At 38.9% G+C, this 15,710-nt stretch overlaps 1 protein-coding gene, 1 long non-coding RNA gene and 1 other non-coding gene across 3 annotated transcripts in view; 1 reads left to right on the top strand and 2 right to left on the bottom strand.

Moving 5' to 3' along the window:
* The first annotated feature begins 1,455 nt into the window (after positions 1-1,455).
* Positions 1,456-15,710, top strand: part of LOC105188213 (ankyrin repeat domain-containing protein 50-like) — a 101,116-nt gene continuing 86,861 nt past the window's right edge. The window contains exon 1 of the mRNA XM_025302217.1: positions 1,456-3,178. Coding sequence (XP_025158002.1) covers positions 3,170-3,178 — 9 coding nt within the window. The 5' untranslated portion in view covers positions 1,456-3,169. The remainder of the gene's footprint in view (positions 3,179-15,710) is intronic.
* Positions 5,664-5,736, bottom strand: TRNAA-AGC (transfer RNA alanine (anticodon AGC)). The gene has a single exon. It is a non-coding gene; the product is annotated as a tRNA-Ala (tRNA).
* Positions 14,007-15,356, bottom strand: LOC112589334 (uncharacterized). The gene is made up of 2 exons (XR_003113475.1): positions 14,693-15,356; positions 14,007-14,320 (listed from the first exon to the last, which is right to left on the bottom strand). It is a non-coding gene; the product is annotated as an uncharacterized LOC112589334 (long non-coding RNA).

Raw genomic sequence — 15,710 nt, 5'->3', positions numbered from 1 at the left:
GCAATCTGTATGCCCTTTTGTCGCTCTGTTACAACCCTGGATATCCGATGTAGTTGCCTAGCAATGTACAAGTGAGCTTCAATGTCAACGTTGCGTTACGGATTTGTCGCTGGTTGTCAGCGCTGGCTCGGTACAGGTAGCCAGGGGCTGTATTCCGTATACGCTTACCGACAACTATCGGTGTCATTAACAGTACTGCGCAGCTTTTGTATAACGTAGAAAAGCTACGCAACTTTGTTAACGACACCGATAATTGTCGGTAAGCGTGTACGGAATACAGCTCCAGTGCTGAGCTTGTGCTCCATTGCCAGTGCTCCATTGCCAGTGCTCCATTGCCAGTGCTCCATTGCCAGTGCTCCATTGCCAGTGCTCCATTGCCAGCGCTGGGCCATTGCTGGGCCAGAGTCCCGAATAGCCAGATATTTGGCAGCGCTGGCCTAATATTGGCTGCTAGAGCTCCGGCTCACCATCGACTGCCATACATTGGCCTAGCGTCGGTATTCGGTATAACTTCGGAATCTCGAGTAGTCAGATATTTGGCAGCGCTGGCCCAGTACTGGCTATTAGAGCTCCGGCTGCCAGATAAATGCCATAGCTCCGGCAAACGCCAGGCGCGTTGTAATTCCGGCAAACTCTACATGGGTCTTTAATATGTTTGGTAAATGAAATATTTTTCTTTCGTTATTGGTAGTACATCGATGGAGCTCTCGAACGCGGTGGTTACTTCCTTGATAATAAAATGAGCATCATAACCTGATAAGTTATGAAAAACTATCGGAATATAATAGGAATCTTTATAATTTAAATTACAATTGGAATGTGCAGGACCCCTGTATTGTCCGGTTAAATGGCAATGATCGCGTACGCATATATCCCCCACCGCGAATGATTTTTCACATATATGACAGTGCGTTGCGTTATAAAATGCTGCACACTGTTCTTGTGATAAAATTTCCATAGAAGTATTATTATTATTATTATACAAAATAACTTTTATATGATGCGCCAATTGTTTAAATTTCTCGACGAACCACGAAATGCAATTCGGATCGCGACGACATTAATACGCGGATAATGATTTGTCGTAGGAATATCGTACGTAATAAGCTATACTATGTACTTTATGATGCTGATACACATACGACTTTTTTCTTCGTTTGGCGTCTTCTCCAGAATGCATTCCAGGTCGGCGTACACCACGAATGGAATCCGTTCCCTTCTACTGTAGTTGATTACGCTGAGCCACTTGTTGTCCTCCGTCGGTAGGATGATTGCACGGTCATTCAACTTCTTGTAAACTATGGTATGATTCTTCAATTTCTCGTTGGAATGAAAATAATGCAAACAACTGAAACGAAAAAGAAATGGATATTACGAGTTTTTCTTTTATATCATATCTGTTATATTGTATTTATAGAGAATATCTTTACCAATCACATATATATATATCTTGCATTTTTTCTTACTTAGTTGCCAGCTCACAAGACGTGACAAATTCTTAATCTACACAAAATGTCCCACGTTGTAGTCTTATGGATCTTGCACATAACAAATTTACATGCTCTTCCTTCTTACTGGAGAGACGTATCGGAACGATCATATATGCTTCTTCCTGCTTCTTTTTATCTTGAATAGTATATACGTTGATGAATATGTTGTTTAGCTGTTCAAACTTGGTAATTTGTTTAATCGTCATGGGAAATTCAATATCCTGAAGATTGAATATTTTTGTGTAACGTGGGTACGAAGATTCCCGGTCTCCATGTCTTTCAGCTGAATATAATGCCGCGACCATAGACCATGCAAAACATGCGTTGTCATTAGTTCGCACGTTTTCTTTAATTCACCACTGCTTTCTTTAATTTTATTTCGCGCCGCAACTCAATGTTGCATCCCTCATGCAGTGGATTGTACTTGTTCACATTGACTGTGAGATCAAGTATACGCAACAGTGCCCACCCACTATCACGTTCTTGAAATTCTTCCAAAGATGCTAAGGTGGGTTCGATGACGCGTGCTCGTATCACTTTTCCAAATCCAAAGCAGAAAGGAGTTCACACTTTCTCGTGTTAATGCTTTTGAACGCGTGATTGTCATTCGCGATGAACTCGCCATTGAAAACAGTGTTCACCTTAAGATTGTTGTGTCTTTCCATAGCACTTCGCACGTGCTCGAGCACCGTACTCTTCGCATCTTAGAGAAATCGAAGAGGTCCAATATGGTTCGTGTTGATAACCGCGCCGGTTGATATGCGGTTTTCGAATGCCGTATCAATTTCTCTCCATATTAATTCTGCAGCTCTTGATACATGCTCTGCACCCATATGTATGAAGCGTTCTTGTACAGAGATTTTTAATCCCTCGAGTCGCGCAATACGAGCCATTGATTGCGCGGTGCTAATCAACAATCGCGGTCGTTTTGATCAACTTTGTTCTTCCAAACATCTGATACACTTGTCACACTTTTGCACCCACGCGTCGTAAACCTCTCGCGAATTCAGATGAGTGGATTGCTCCAACAATTCTCGTTCGGTTTGAGCGAAGTCTTCCATTTCTTTATTAACTACAGAGGATACTCTGCTCTCTGGAACGCTTTACTTTATATTCTTCCCACTAGAAAAAATATATAGATTCTCAGAGGTATAACTTATTTCAAATACGAAACCTTCGATATGATATCAATATTTTCAAAGATTTCAGGTTTAGACATGTGTAAGCCAGATAGGTCTAATCCAAAATAGCCATATCTTTTCACATGATGCAACACTAAGTTTTTCACAGGATGTGACCTACGATATGATACAAAATTTTTCCATATAGATCCTCAGAAGTATAACTTACCTCAAACACGAAACCTTCGATATGGTATGAACATTTTTCAAAGATTTCAGGTTTGGACATACGTAAGTCAAATATCTGCGCATGTGCTACAAATATTGGTAACTCCGAAGAATAAGAGAAGGGGATGCACTAATATATAGTAACTATAATATCAAGCTTCGGAAAAGTTTTTGTTTTATCAGTTGCTCCGTAAAAACGAGATTCATCGGTTGTGTCTACATAGTAAAGTTTAGAAAAATGTATGCTGTCGGTGCCACAGTGAACGCCAAAGACACAAATTTTTACACATCGATTCAACACACAGACGAGGCTCCATCGCACAAAAAAATATGGGAGAGGTGAGTGTCATAATGTTGTTTCTTTTAATTTAATCGTAGTAATTTTTTCCGAGATTCGGACATGCAAATTTTCTATTATATCTTTTGAGCGTTCCACGACCTCCTGCTACGCGTATCTTAGGACGCCGATACGGTTTAACTACAACTGCATATAAATATTTGGATATCGGGATCTCCCTCTCTCTCTCTCTCTCTCTTTCTCACTCTCTCTCTCTCTCTCCCCGTCTCTCTCAGCGTAGGAGCTGAATCAATTGCAGACATATTCATTGGTGATAATCATGGCAACCAACTGCTATTGCCGATCAAAACTTGGAATGCGTTAATGGGATAACGTATTGACATCCAAAGATTTCTATAGGTCAATTTTTACAAATCATCGTCTTCCCCGATGCGTATAGAAAATTTATCAATCGAATTGTGTAAAATGTATTGGATCTATGCATAATTCCGTAGCGAAATTCCGACAGACGTCGTTCGCAGTTGTTTTTCCGCTCGTACATGTGTCAAACATATGAAGTGTCGTACATTAAGTGAAAACTGAAATTTGTGCCGACATTTTAAAAAAGTATTCGAGATCCGTGACATATACGAAGTTTAATTATTGGGTATGGGAATAAGTTTTCATCGCTTTTTATGTAGACAAAAAACATAGTTTAAATATGAAAATATTAAATGATTTTATTCAAAATATTTTCCACCTGAACCGACAACCTTCGCTCATCTTTCGGGCAATAAACGGATTCCTCGAGTGAAGAATTCTATTTCTTTCGAGGCGATCCAGTCATCGACTCATTTTTGTATGCTATGGGGTAGTATCATATGGTTGTATCATATGGAGTGAAACGCTCTCCAGTAAGTGCCGACTGCATCGACCGGAACAAATGATAATCTGAAGGGGCAATGTCTGGTGAATACGGCGGGTGGGGTAGGACCTCCCATTTCACCATTTCTAGGTATGTCCGGACGGGTTGACCAACATGTGGCCTAGCGTTGTCGTGCTGCAAAATCAGCTTCTCGTGTCTATCGCGCCATTCCGGCCGTTTCTCTTGAATAGCTTGTTTCAAACGCATTAGTTGAAATCGGTAACGTTGAGAATTAATAGTTTCGGACGGTTTCAGCAGCTCATAGTAGACTACACCCCGCATATCCCACCAGATATAGAGCATGACCTTTGACCCGTGAATATTGCGTTTCGGCGTTGATGGACCTGGTTCACCTGGCTTCACTCATGCTAGTTTGCGTTTAGGATTGTCATAGTGTATTCATTTTTCATCGCCAGTGATGATCCGATGCAAAAAACTCTTTCTTTCTTGTCGTTGAAGCAACATTTCGCACGTAACCAAGCGCCTTTCAATGTCCCTTTCCTTCAACTCGTGTGGTACCCAATTTCCTGCCTTCTGAACCATTCCCAGCGCATGTAGGCGTTTTCCAACGGTGGATCGATCAACATCCAATGCTGCAAACAATTCTTCAAGTGTCTGACATGGATCAATATCAAGCAATTTCTCAAGTTCCTCATTTTGGAACTTTTTTGGGGCACCATCGCGAAGAACGCGATGGTGCCCCAAAAGTCGAAAAAGATCATAGTCGAAGCGCGGGGAGGCTGCTCATACGGTCGCAAAGGCTGAATTACACCCGAAGAAGGTCATGCTTTGTATCTGGTGGGATTGGAAAGGAATCGTCTATTATGAGTTGCTGCCACCCAACAAAACGATTGATTCGACCAAGTACTGCTCACAACTGGCCAAATTAAAAACAATCGATCAGAAGCGGCTCGAATTGGCGAACAGAAAGAGCGTTATGTTCCACCAGGACAACGCTAGATCACACGTTTCTCTGATGACCCGGCCTAAGTTATTGCGGCTTGGGTGGGATGTTTTGGTGCACCTACCGTACAGCCCGGACCTTGCACCTTCAGACTATCACTTGTTTCGGGCGCTACAGAACAATTTGAATAATAAAACCTTCAGTTTCCTGAACGTCCTTCAAAACCACTTGGATGACTTCTTTGCCTAAAGACCTCAGGACTTCTATGAAAGAGATAATGAAGCTTATATAGGGATGGCAGAAAGTCATTGAACAGAATGGAACATATTTAGTTGATTAAAATCGGTTTTTTTGCTAAATATTTTGCATTTGAAATTTATTCAATTTTTGCTACAGAATTATGCATAGACCCAATATAATTCAGATTGTGAAATTTACAATATTTAATAATTGTTTATTTTTAAAACCGGATACGATAAATGTGTTACATCCTAGAGGAGGAGCGCAACCTTTTCGTTAGCAGAAAAGGCGAAGCTCGTTCGTACATGCTTGCCAGGGGACCCGTCGGGTCAGGAACCCGACGGGTCCCTTTATTTGGTCACTGTGAAAGTCACCATGAAAGAAGGAGGGCGTACTAGGTGGCGACGGGACGCCGCGCGTTCGGGACCTGCATCTCATTTTTCGTTCCGAGGAGAGAAAAATATCGAGAGCGCGGTAGCCGCTAGACCGGGAATCGAACCCGGGTCTTTCGCTTGCTGGGCGACTGCTCTAGACCACTGAGCTATCTGACGCTCCACGCTCACGACACTCTCCCCTCCCCAGATAACGTTGAGAGATGTCGTTCGGAAGCGACATCTCTAGTGCTATCCCGAGCGCACGGCGACTACAGAGAGAGGCATTGTTACTTGTACCTGATGGTACAAGCTGACAGTCTCTCAAAGTCAAAGGTTGCTATCCTTTTAAGACCTGCTGTCCATGTATGCCGGCCTCCACCGTTGCCCCTCCTTATCCGGTGCAAATAATAGAAATAAGCCCCGGGGTCGACGCCATATTTTGGCTGCCCCCGGGCGCTTGGACAGATGTCACTGACGTACGATGAGCGGTCCGTTTTTCGGTCAAGGACGCGAATCCCTTTACCGAAGATAGGACCATGAGTCAACTGTTGGAAGGTGGGGGAAGATTTTGAAATCAATTGGATGAAAATAGACTATTAACAGATTTATTAAAATTAAAATAATAACAAAATGATATAACGGCGTGGTTTAGCATATGACAACTTACGCGAATGATTGTATGTATATATGTGTGTGTGTGAGAAGTGGAAGAAGAAAGAATGAAAAAGGGAAGGAATATGAATAGAGAGTTAAACAAACTTACTGCTGATTCGAGATGAGTTGACACAAGCAAAAGGGAGAATGGCGCAGCTCTGCGTAGGTGTTCTGGTTCCTAATATTTGGAAATTTGCACCAGCCGAGTATTCCGATTGAGGCACCAAATAATCGTTCACTTGTTAGAACCAGAAAGCCCGCTGTTTTCTCAAAATCTGAGTGCTTGAATGTTTGAATATTGAATATTTGAATAAACTGGAATTCTGAAGATTTGAATCAGAGTCCGAATGCTCAAAATCTGAATGTCTGAGTGAGAGTGCTCGCGGAGGCGTATGTCGCGGTTTTTATACTGATCGGAGGTAGGACCCGCCAGGGTGGGTAGAGAGATAGCCTTTTGGGAAGGGGTGAAGCCCTAAGGAGAGCCCAATGATGTCAAAGATTTAATTAGTAAATTTTTAGTATTGGTCCTGGTTGAGCTTGGTGGGAAAGAGTCTTAGCCATTAGAAGTTAAGAGCGAAGTTAAAAGACATTGTGGGAGGAGACAGTTAGTTCTAGAAGACATGAATATAGATGGAAGAAGGGGTGGAGCGTGGATGTCTCATAGTTTTGGGTGGATAGGTTATGATTAGACACGACAAGTGTGATGGTGGTGGATTCTTGTGGGGTAGAGAGATGTATACAAGTGGCCAGCTGAAAAAGTCAAGATGCCGAAAATCAAGGGCTGAGATCAGATTTTACGACTAAGCTTTGTTGTTAGGCAGCATATGGTTAGATAAGGGAGATGTAGGTTTCAAAGTTTTAGAGCAGAAGCGTTTCGAGTTGCTTTGTTCTACTGGAGATCTGTTAGCGCAGAGTTTCAAATGTTTATAGCTGACGGATACACTTGGCGAACACTACCCAAATATAAACTCTAGATTTTTACAAAAGGACACTGTTTCCTGTTATGAAATTTTTCTGAATTTCTTTTCATTTGGCCTTTCATTTGGCGCGACGGCTGTTCGCCAGATGGGTCTGTTTCCTATTTTATATATATATATACAGGTTGCGTGAAAAGTTCACGGAGCGAAACTGAAATAAAGAATACCAAATTCTAAAAATGATTTTATTCTTCAATATAGTCTCCATTAACTTCAATACACTTGGCCCAATGGCTCTCCAATAATTTTATTCCATCGCGGAAGTGTGTTTCTGGAAGGTCTGCGAAGGCTATGCCTCTTCATTCAACTGCTATAGCTTCTTCATTCGACAAAAAGTGCTTTCCACGGAGGAATTGTTTCAGGTTTCGGAACAGATAGAAGTCGCTGAGTGGCAAATCTGGCGAATACGGTGGATAATCAAGCAATTTGTACTTCAATTCATTGAATTTAGACATTGACAAAACATTTGTGTGAGCAGGTACGTTGTCTTGGTGAAAAATGATTTGTTTGTGCTGCAAAAACCAGGTCTTTTCTCGCGAATTTTTGCGTCCAATTGATCCAAAAGGTTACAATAATATTCAGAGTTAATTGTTTTATCTTTTCCCAGATAGTCAATTAACAAAATCCCTTTAGCATCTCAAAAAACTGATGCCAAAACCTTTTTTGCCGATCTTTCATGCTTCGTTTGCTTTGGAGCTGAACATCCAGCTTCAGTCCACTATAAACGTTCTTGTTTCAATTTAGGATCATGGTGATCCTAAATTGATAGATCCAAGTTTCACCCATAATTATAAAAAGATGCACAAAATCGGTTTTATTCTTTTTAAAACGATCCAAATGACGCTGAGAAATTTGCTTTCGAGCGAGTTTTTATTGAATTGTTAACGTATGCGGCATCACTTTTCCAAACACCTTTTTCATTTGTAATTCTTTATGCAAAATATGCCGTACCCGTTCATCTGAAATGCCTATGGTATGAGCAATTTTACTTGGATCTTCAGAAACAATAACATGTATTTGCTCAATGATTTCTGGTGTTGATGCGCTTTTTGGACGTCCACTGCGTGGATCATCTTCAATGCTTGTATGACTACGTTGAAACTCAAGTGCCCATTTACAAACCATTATTTTTGAAGGAGCAGATTCCCCTAACACATTTACCATCTCGGAATGAATTTCCATTGCCTTTAAACCTTTTTTAACAAAGAACTCAATCACTGCACGCTGTTTGAAATTTTCCATTGCAAACAAATATACTGACACGTCAACTTCAATTGGCTTGTAAACACAGAAAGAATTGACAGATGGAAATAAAACCTAACCTAGGTTCATGTGAAGAGTGATTCTATATAACCGACAACAATTTATAGTTCTACCGTTTACTTATAGATGCCGCTCCGCGAACTTTTCACGCAACCTGTATATATATATATTCCTATTATATAGTTATATTAGGAGAATAGAAGTTCGAAAGGAGAGAGAGAAAAGGGAAAAGGAAAAAAAAATTTTTAATTAATTGTCCGGAGTTCGCAGGACGTAACAAATGTTTTATTTACCTTCGAAGATTGTATTAATCATATGCGCTTATGGCTCTCAGAAAATATTCATACAGTTAGTATTAATTACATACATACAATTAGTATATAGTAAATTCAATAGTTTTGTAAATGTTCTTCGCGAGATAAACATTACTAAAACACAATATGCTACATAAGCGATATGCGAAAGCAGTGATTTTGATTGTGATTCACTAATTGATTGCAAGCTTGATTGTTAGCGTGCGCTGTAAAAGACATTATGTATGAAGTTGTCAACAAATAAAAACAATATTCTACTTTATTGTTGAATTATTCGTTTCCGGTCCTTTTCCATTCTTTTCCATTTCTAAATAATTTATTTAATAATTACGAAAATGTAGAAGAGGAGAAGGAAAGAGAAGAAGAATGATGGTAAAAGTAAAAAAAAGTTATTTATACCAATTTATGTATTTATTTCCCCTCTCCCATTCCTTCCTTCACAATGATGCGAGCTAAATCCTCTCACGAATATTTGAAATATGTCATGTTAGTGGTTATATATTGGACACAGATTGCATGATATTATTTGATAGACGAGATGTTTACAGTTTGAACAAAATACACCGTCAATCACGTCATGTCTTTCGATAATGTGTTCTCGTACTACAAATATTTCTGTCACTGTATCGCGTGCGCCGTCAAAAAACACAGAACTGATGTGTGCAGAACTGTAGATGGTCTCCAGTATTATATGAAAAATTAATACAACACACTTTTGTTTGACCATTCAAAGTTTTAATTTCTGAAATTTTCAATTTCTTCACACTTTCACTCACTAATTGATTGCTACTGTCACTATCATAATTACTATCGTCTATGAGTATATGGTTGATGTCTTCTTCGTCTTCTACTTCTTCGTCTTCTACTTCATCATCTTCTATTTCTTCATGCTCCATGTCTTCACAATCCATATCGAAAGAGCTTCAACTAGGAAATATATTACATACAAACTAAATCTGTGTCTTCCTTTCACTCCCTTCCTGTTTTACGCTTTTCCCGTTTAATCTTTGAAAATATCTACGTAAGTATAAATGATGACAACACAATTTGAGAAGCTTCACTGTGAGTTTACCAACAAAAGTCTACGATGATCTAAGCGGGTAGGACCATTGCATGGTAAACAACATAAACATTTGATAGCAGTTACTGAAAATCTGTAGACGAGGACTATGTCCCTCTTACTCTGTCCGTTATTATAATACACAGTTTGAGAAGCTTTACTGCGCGCTCCCTAACAAGAGTTTACGGTGGTCTAAGTGAAAGCTGGAGACTAAGTGCCCTTTTCGGCCGGATTTCAAGCGGTGACACCCACCGTTCTCCTTCCACCGCTCCGCGCTCAGCGGCCGAGGCGACGACCGCGGATCGTTCAGGCCCGTCGCTACGTAAGATGTCAGCTGGAGCGTACCCTCGTGTTTTATTATAATTATAATTTTTTCCTCCTTTAATAATCGCTTTAAAATATATATGTTTATGTGTTTTATACACACATACATACATACATATATATATATATATATATATATATATATATATATACAGGGTCATTGAAAAGTATTGAACCCCCCTAATATCTTCAGTTAAAATGCATTTTGGAGAAAATGTCCAATAGCAAAGTTATATGGTTTCAAACGGGGAGTAAGATGATGACCTCGACTTTGACCTTGACCATGTATTTCAAGATCATTTCAAGGTCAACCTTATTTTCTTCAATAGAACCCCCAATATTTTATTGCATATTCTTATAGCTTATCTCAAGAGCTTTCCAAAACACTATAATTAAACAATTTTTCATTAAGTACTTTTTGAGTTATAAAGGTTTGAAATTAACAACTTTTTGACACAAAATGTAAAATATCTTGTAAAATATTATTTAGTTTTCACTAATCATAATCTTAATACTTTTGTGCGCGAAATAATGATACCAATTAATTGGTTTAAAGAAAATACATTAATCAAAAAGTATCGGCTCCCCCTAATATTTTCAGCAAGAATGCATTTTAGAAAAATGTCCAATAGCAAAGTTGTACGGGTTCAAGCGGTTATGCTAGTAGGCTATGGCGGAAAACTGCCCGAAGATGATCGCAAGAAGCTGCTCGATGTTCGAAGGCGTTAGCGGGAATCTGCCCGAAAGCGTTGGCGGGGCAGATCTTTATTGTCTCACTCTCGCAGGCACCAATAATAATACAAGCTCTTGAGCAAACAATGTGGATCACTGATTTGAATCTTTGATGCAATGCTGTCTTCTTCTTAGAGAGCAGCAATCACCTCGTGGATGAAAACGAACAGCCCCAAAAATTGTTTCTGTAGCAAAAAAGCCATTGCACTTCAATTAATTGTCCCAAACATCTTCATTTTGTTTCCAATAGCCCAGAATTTTTTCGTAAATATTATTAATTGATCTATTAGATTTTCAACGATCTATTAGTTGCTCAACGAGCTTTTTGCTAGTGCTGGTTGAAATAAACAAATCGATAGTTGGACCAACACTTAATAATTAATATTTTTTTCTACTTAATTATTTAGATCAATTTCCTATCACTTACCTGATTAATTCTTCTTTGCTCTAATTAAGAATGGCGGAGCTTTCTGAAAGAGATCGAATAACACTGTTAATGATGCGAGGATGGGGAGATCAACAAAGAGGGTATAAAACAGTAACGCAATTATTTAATGAAAATTTTCGGAATGAAAATAATAGGATCTCCAAAAGTACTATAATCCGTACTATTCAATGTTTCGAGGACATTGGTAGCGTTAAAAGCCGCCCAAGATCTGGTAGACGTAAAACAGCAACAAATAATGATAAGGCATTAGATGTTTTACAGTCTTTCGTTGAAAGTCCCCACATTTCCATCAATCGCGTTGCACAAGAACAGGAAATCAGTCATGCATCTGTCAGTAAAATTCTGAAATTGAATAAATGGCATCCATACAAATTCCATTTGGTCCAAGAGTTGTTCGAAGACGATTTTGATAGACGCATCGAATTTTATGATCTTATGATGGAGATGATTGTCGACGATCCTCTATTACTTAATAATATTGTTCTCTCTGATGAGGCAACATTTGAACTGACTGGAAATGTAAATAGACACAATTGTAGATACTGGAGTGACGTTAATCTTCACTGGAAAAGAAACAATCATACCCAATATCCACAAAAAGTTAACATATGGGCTGGTATTCTTAATGGTGGACCAGTTGGCCCTTTCTTCATTGAAGGGAATTTGACAGCACAAGTATATACAGTCATGCTTCGCGAACAAATTGTTCCAGATATTCGAGATAGCTGGTGGAAATATGAATGAAATTTATTTCTAACAGGATGGAGCTCCACCTCATTATAGTGTCATTGTCCGTCAATATTTGAATGAGGTCTTTCAGAACAGGTGGATAGGGCGAAGGGGTCATATTGAGTGGCCACCTCGGTCTCCGGACTTGACCCCACTTGACTTTTTTTTGTGGGGTTACTTGAAAAGTAAAATTTATGCCATCAAGCCTCAAGATTTAGATGATTTAAGAGGGAGAATAACTCGAGAGATAGAATTAATACCGCCGGAAACGTTCCGGAATGCGGTTTCAGCTGTTTATAACAGATTGGCACATTGCCAGGCTGTTGAAGGGCAACAATTTGAACATTTGTTGTGAATTGTTTGGTACAATTGAATATTTTGCCCAAGCTGACCAATTGGAATGAAATTCGCCTTAACTGATCGGAATCACATACCACTCTTGCCTTAACTGGCCGGAATCACACACCATTCTTGCCTTAACTGGTCGGAATCACACATCACTCTTGCCTTAACTGGTCGGGATCACACACCACTCTTGCCTTAACTGGTCGAAATCACACACCACTCTTGCCTTAACTGGCCGGAATCACACACCACTCTTGCCTTAACTGACCGGAATTACACACCATTCTTGCCTTAACTGGTCGGAATCACACACCACTCTTGCCTTAACTGGTCGGAATGACACACCACTCTTGCCTTAACTAGTCGGAATCACACACCACTTAACAAATTGTTAACTTCAAACCTTTATAACTCCAAAAGTTAATGGAAAAATGTTTTATTATAGTATTTTGGAAAGCTCTCGAGATAAGCTATAAGAATATGTAATAAAATGTTGGTTCCATTTAAAAGAAATAAGGTTGACCTTGAAATGACCTTGAAGGACATGGTCAAGGTCAAAGTCAATGTCATCATCTTATTTCCCGCTTAAAACCATACAACTTTGCTATTGAGCATTTTCTCCAAAATGCATTCTAACTGAAGATATTAGGGGGGTCCAATACTTTTCGATGACCTTGTATATATATATATATATAATTACAACATAATGAAAAGAATGACATAAAAAAAGTATAATTAGAGAATTATTGCAATAGATTTCCACATCACCTGTGAGGTACTATTACTGATGCGTTTTTTTTTTAAAGTGGTTTCCCCAGTAGGCCTATTCCACTAAAAAATGAAGAATTACGATAGAAAGTATGGCTCAGCAGGAAAACTAGATGAAAAGAAGTAAATGATCATTTGGAAACAAGTAAACTAGGATTTCCTGGGTCGTTTAGACTGTACTATGGATGATATATCCAAAGACATTTTAGAAGAACTAGCTCGCATCAAGGAAGAAAGGGAAGTATCATTTAAAGAAGAACGTTTATTAAAAAATGCGTTATTGCAGCGGTCGAATCATTTGGAGATTCGATGACTTTCGAAAAAGCTGCAAGCATTCCATTAAATCTGTAAAATCACGGATAGATGATACAGCTTCATCTTTACAAGAGAAATTAAAATGTTCATTTGCGTCTTATTCGTATTATTCATTATGTATTTATGAGAGTACCGATAATCGGCATATGGATCAACTGTATATTTTTGCTCGAATCGTACGTAAAACGATTTTTCACATGTCAAAGACCTCTCAGACTTTGTATCGTTGCAAGGGAGAACAACAGGTGTTGAAATCTTTAAGGCTGTTAGTCAAACTCTGCAAAAGTTTGACATTGATTTCTACAAATGTTCGGCTGTAGTCACCGATAGCGCAAACGCAATGATAGGTTTGAAAAAACGGCTTCTTTGAACAAATAAGACAGCAAGGTTTTAAAATCTCTGTTATTCATTGCATCATTCATCAAGAAGCGTTGTCTTATAAGCTTAACCCCTTGACTGTGAATGACGTAAATATGCGCATGAAAATTTTGCCTCTCCGGCGTACTCTCTGCTCTAAAATTTTGTTTCCCTACCGAGCCATACATTTTATCGTATTTGTTCTTTATTATTTAGTGGAGTAGGCCTACTGGGGAAAGCACTTTAAGGGGCTACCTAATGTGACCACATGAAAATGAGGGCGATTTTCGAGGATTAAAAAAAAACTATTCTGCCATATATTTTAAAAGTTTGAGGCTATATTAGGTAACATTTAAAGAAGTTATAAAAATTATATTACGAAAAAATATTGACATATATTGGAAATATTAGTAATTTCCCGGAGGTAAAAAAAAAATTAGCCCAACTGCTGCAGCGATAAGTGACGTCAGAGTGCCTGAAATAAAAAAAAGACAAAAAAGGCGTTAAACTAGATAAGTTTTCCTATATAGTGAACTAGGATTATGAAAAAATATTGAAAATTAATTACGGAAAAAAATTACGGTGTTGTAAAAAGAAGTTCGAATTTAGCAAAAAGAAGTGCCCGTTTTTTGCGTGGCAAATTGACATTTGTTGACGGATTGAAAATATCCTAGTTTACTGTATGACGAAACATGTACTGAGTATGCCTATCAAATTTGAAGTTGATTCATTAATTTGTTCGCGAGTTATGACTGCAGCAAATTTCGAAAACGTTGTTTCGAGAAAAACACGTTTAAAGTTTTAACTATTGATTTTTTTGTTATAAAAGAAAATTTATCATACTTACAGCTATTCAGCTATTCCAGGCCCATATAATTCGCCTTCCTCTTGTTCGAAAAATTGTTGCTGGGCCGCTCCAGCTGTCCTGCGAGCTGTCCGAGCCTCCTTTAAAGCCTCGTGGTGCCGTTTTTCTGCTACCATCATTCGTCTCATGTCTCGTTTTTTGCATAATCGACACACTCCAGTGTGTGTCGATTTCCCTGGAACTTTCTTTTCTTATTGGTACTTCTACGCGCTAGAGTATCGTGTGTGCCTTTTTGAACACTAGATTGACTTTTCCCACTCATTTTGAATGAAATTCGCGCTGCGATGTGCTCTGCACAGTGGCTAAAAGTGAACTAAACGGGCCGCTTACGTATACCTGCGTCGAGCGGCTTCGAAACATTTTGAGCTGCCAACAACGCTTTCGTACAAACATAAAGGGATTATTGTGAGTCCTTGGAACTACCAGGCTCTCTTTTCTATCTTTGAAGTATAAACGATTACGTCAAAGCCTAAGAACTACCGCAACTGCCCGGCGTCCTTCCTCGCCGGCGAGATCGAGTTTATGGCCCCCGACCAGCTGCGCTGTCGTTTCATATCTGCCGTTTCTAAAATATTTCAGATACGACCATAACATTTCAGGATATTATTCTACAGATGTTAAACTGTCAAAAATTGCAAAAAAAAAATTCGATTTTTTCAAACTGTCACACTAGGTAAATCCCTTAAAAAAATGCATCAGCAATAGTACCTCACAGGTGATGTGAAAATCTATTGCAATAATCCTTTAATTATATTTTTTTTATGTCATTCTTTTCATTATGTTGTAATTATATATAGGTGTGTTGATACAGGGTGTTTGATAGCTGATCATGCAGACGAAAGTTGGAGATAGATTGGATGTAGCCGAGAACAAAAGTCATGTACCATAATGTCAAATTGGCAATAGTTACCGAGTTATTAATTAAAACATGTGAGCCAACGAGAGCGAAGGGCGGCCGCAATAAGCACGTAGACATTTGATACAGGCGGAGTCAGCGAGT

The sequence above is a fragment of the Harpegnathos saltator genome, unplaced genomic scaffold, assembly GCF_003227715.2.
Source record: "Harpegnathos saltator strain DR-91 unplaced genomic scaffold, Hsal_v8.6 scaffold471, whole genome shotgun sequence".
Taxonomy (NCBI): domain Eukaryota; kingdom Metazoa; phylum Arthropoda; class Insecta; order Hymenoptera; family Formicidae; genus Harpegnathos; species Harpegnathos saltator.
This window is presented reverse-complemented; position numbering and strand designations above follow the sequence as displayed.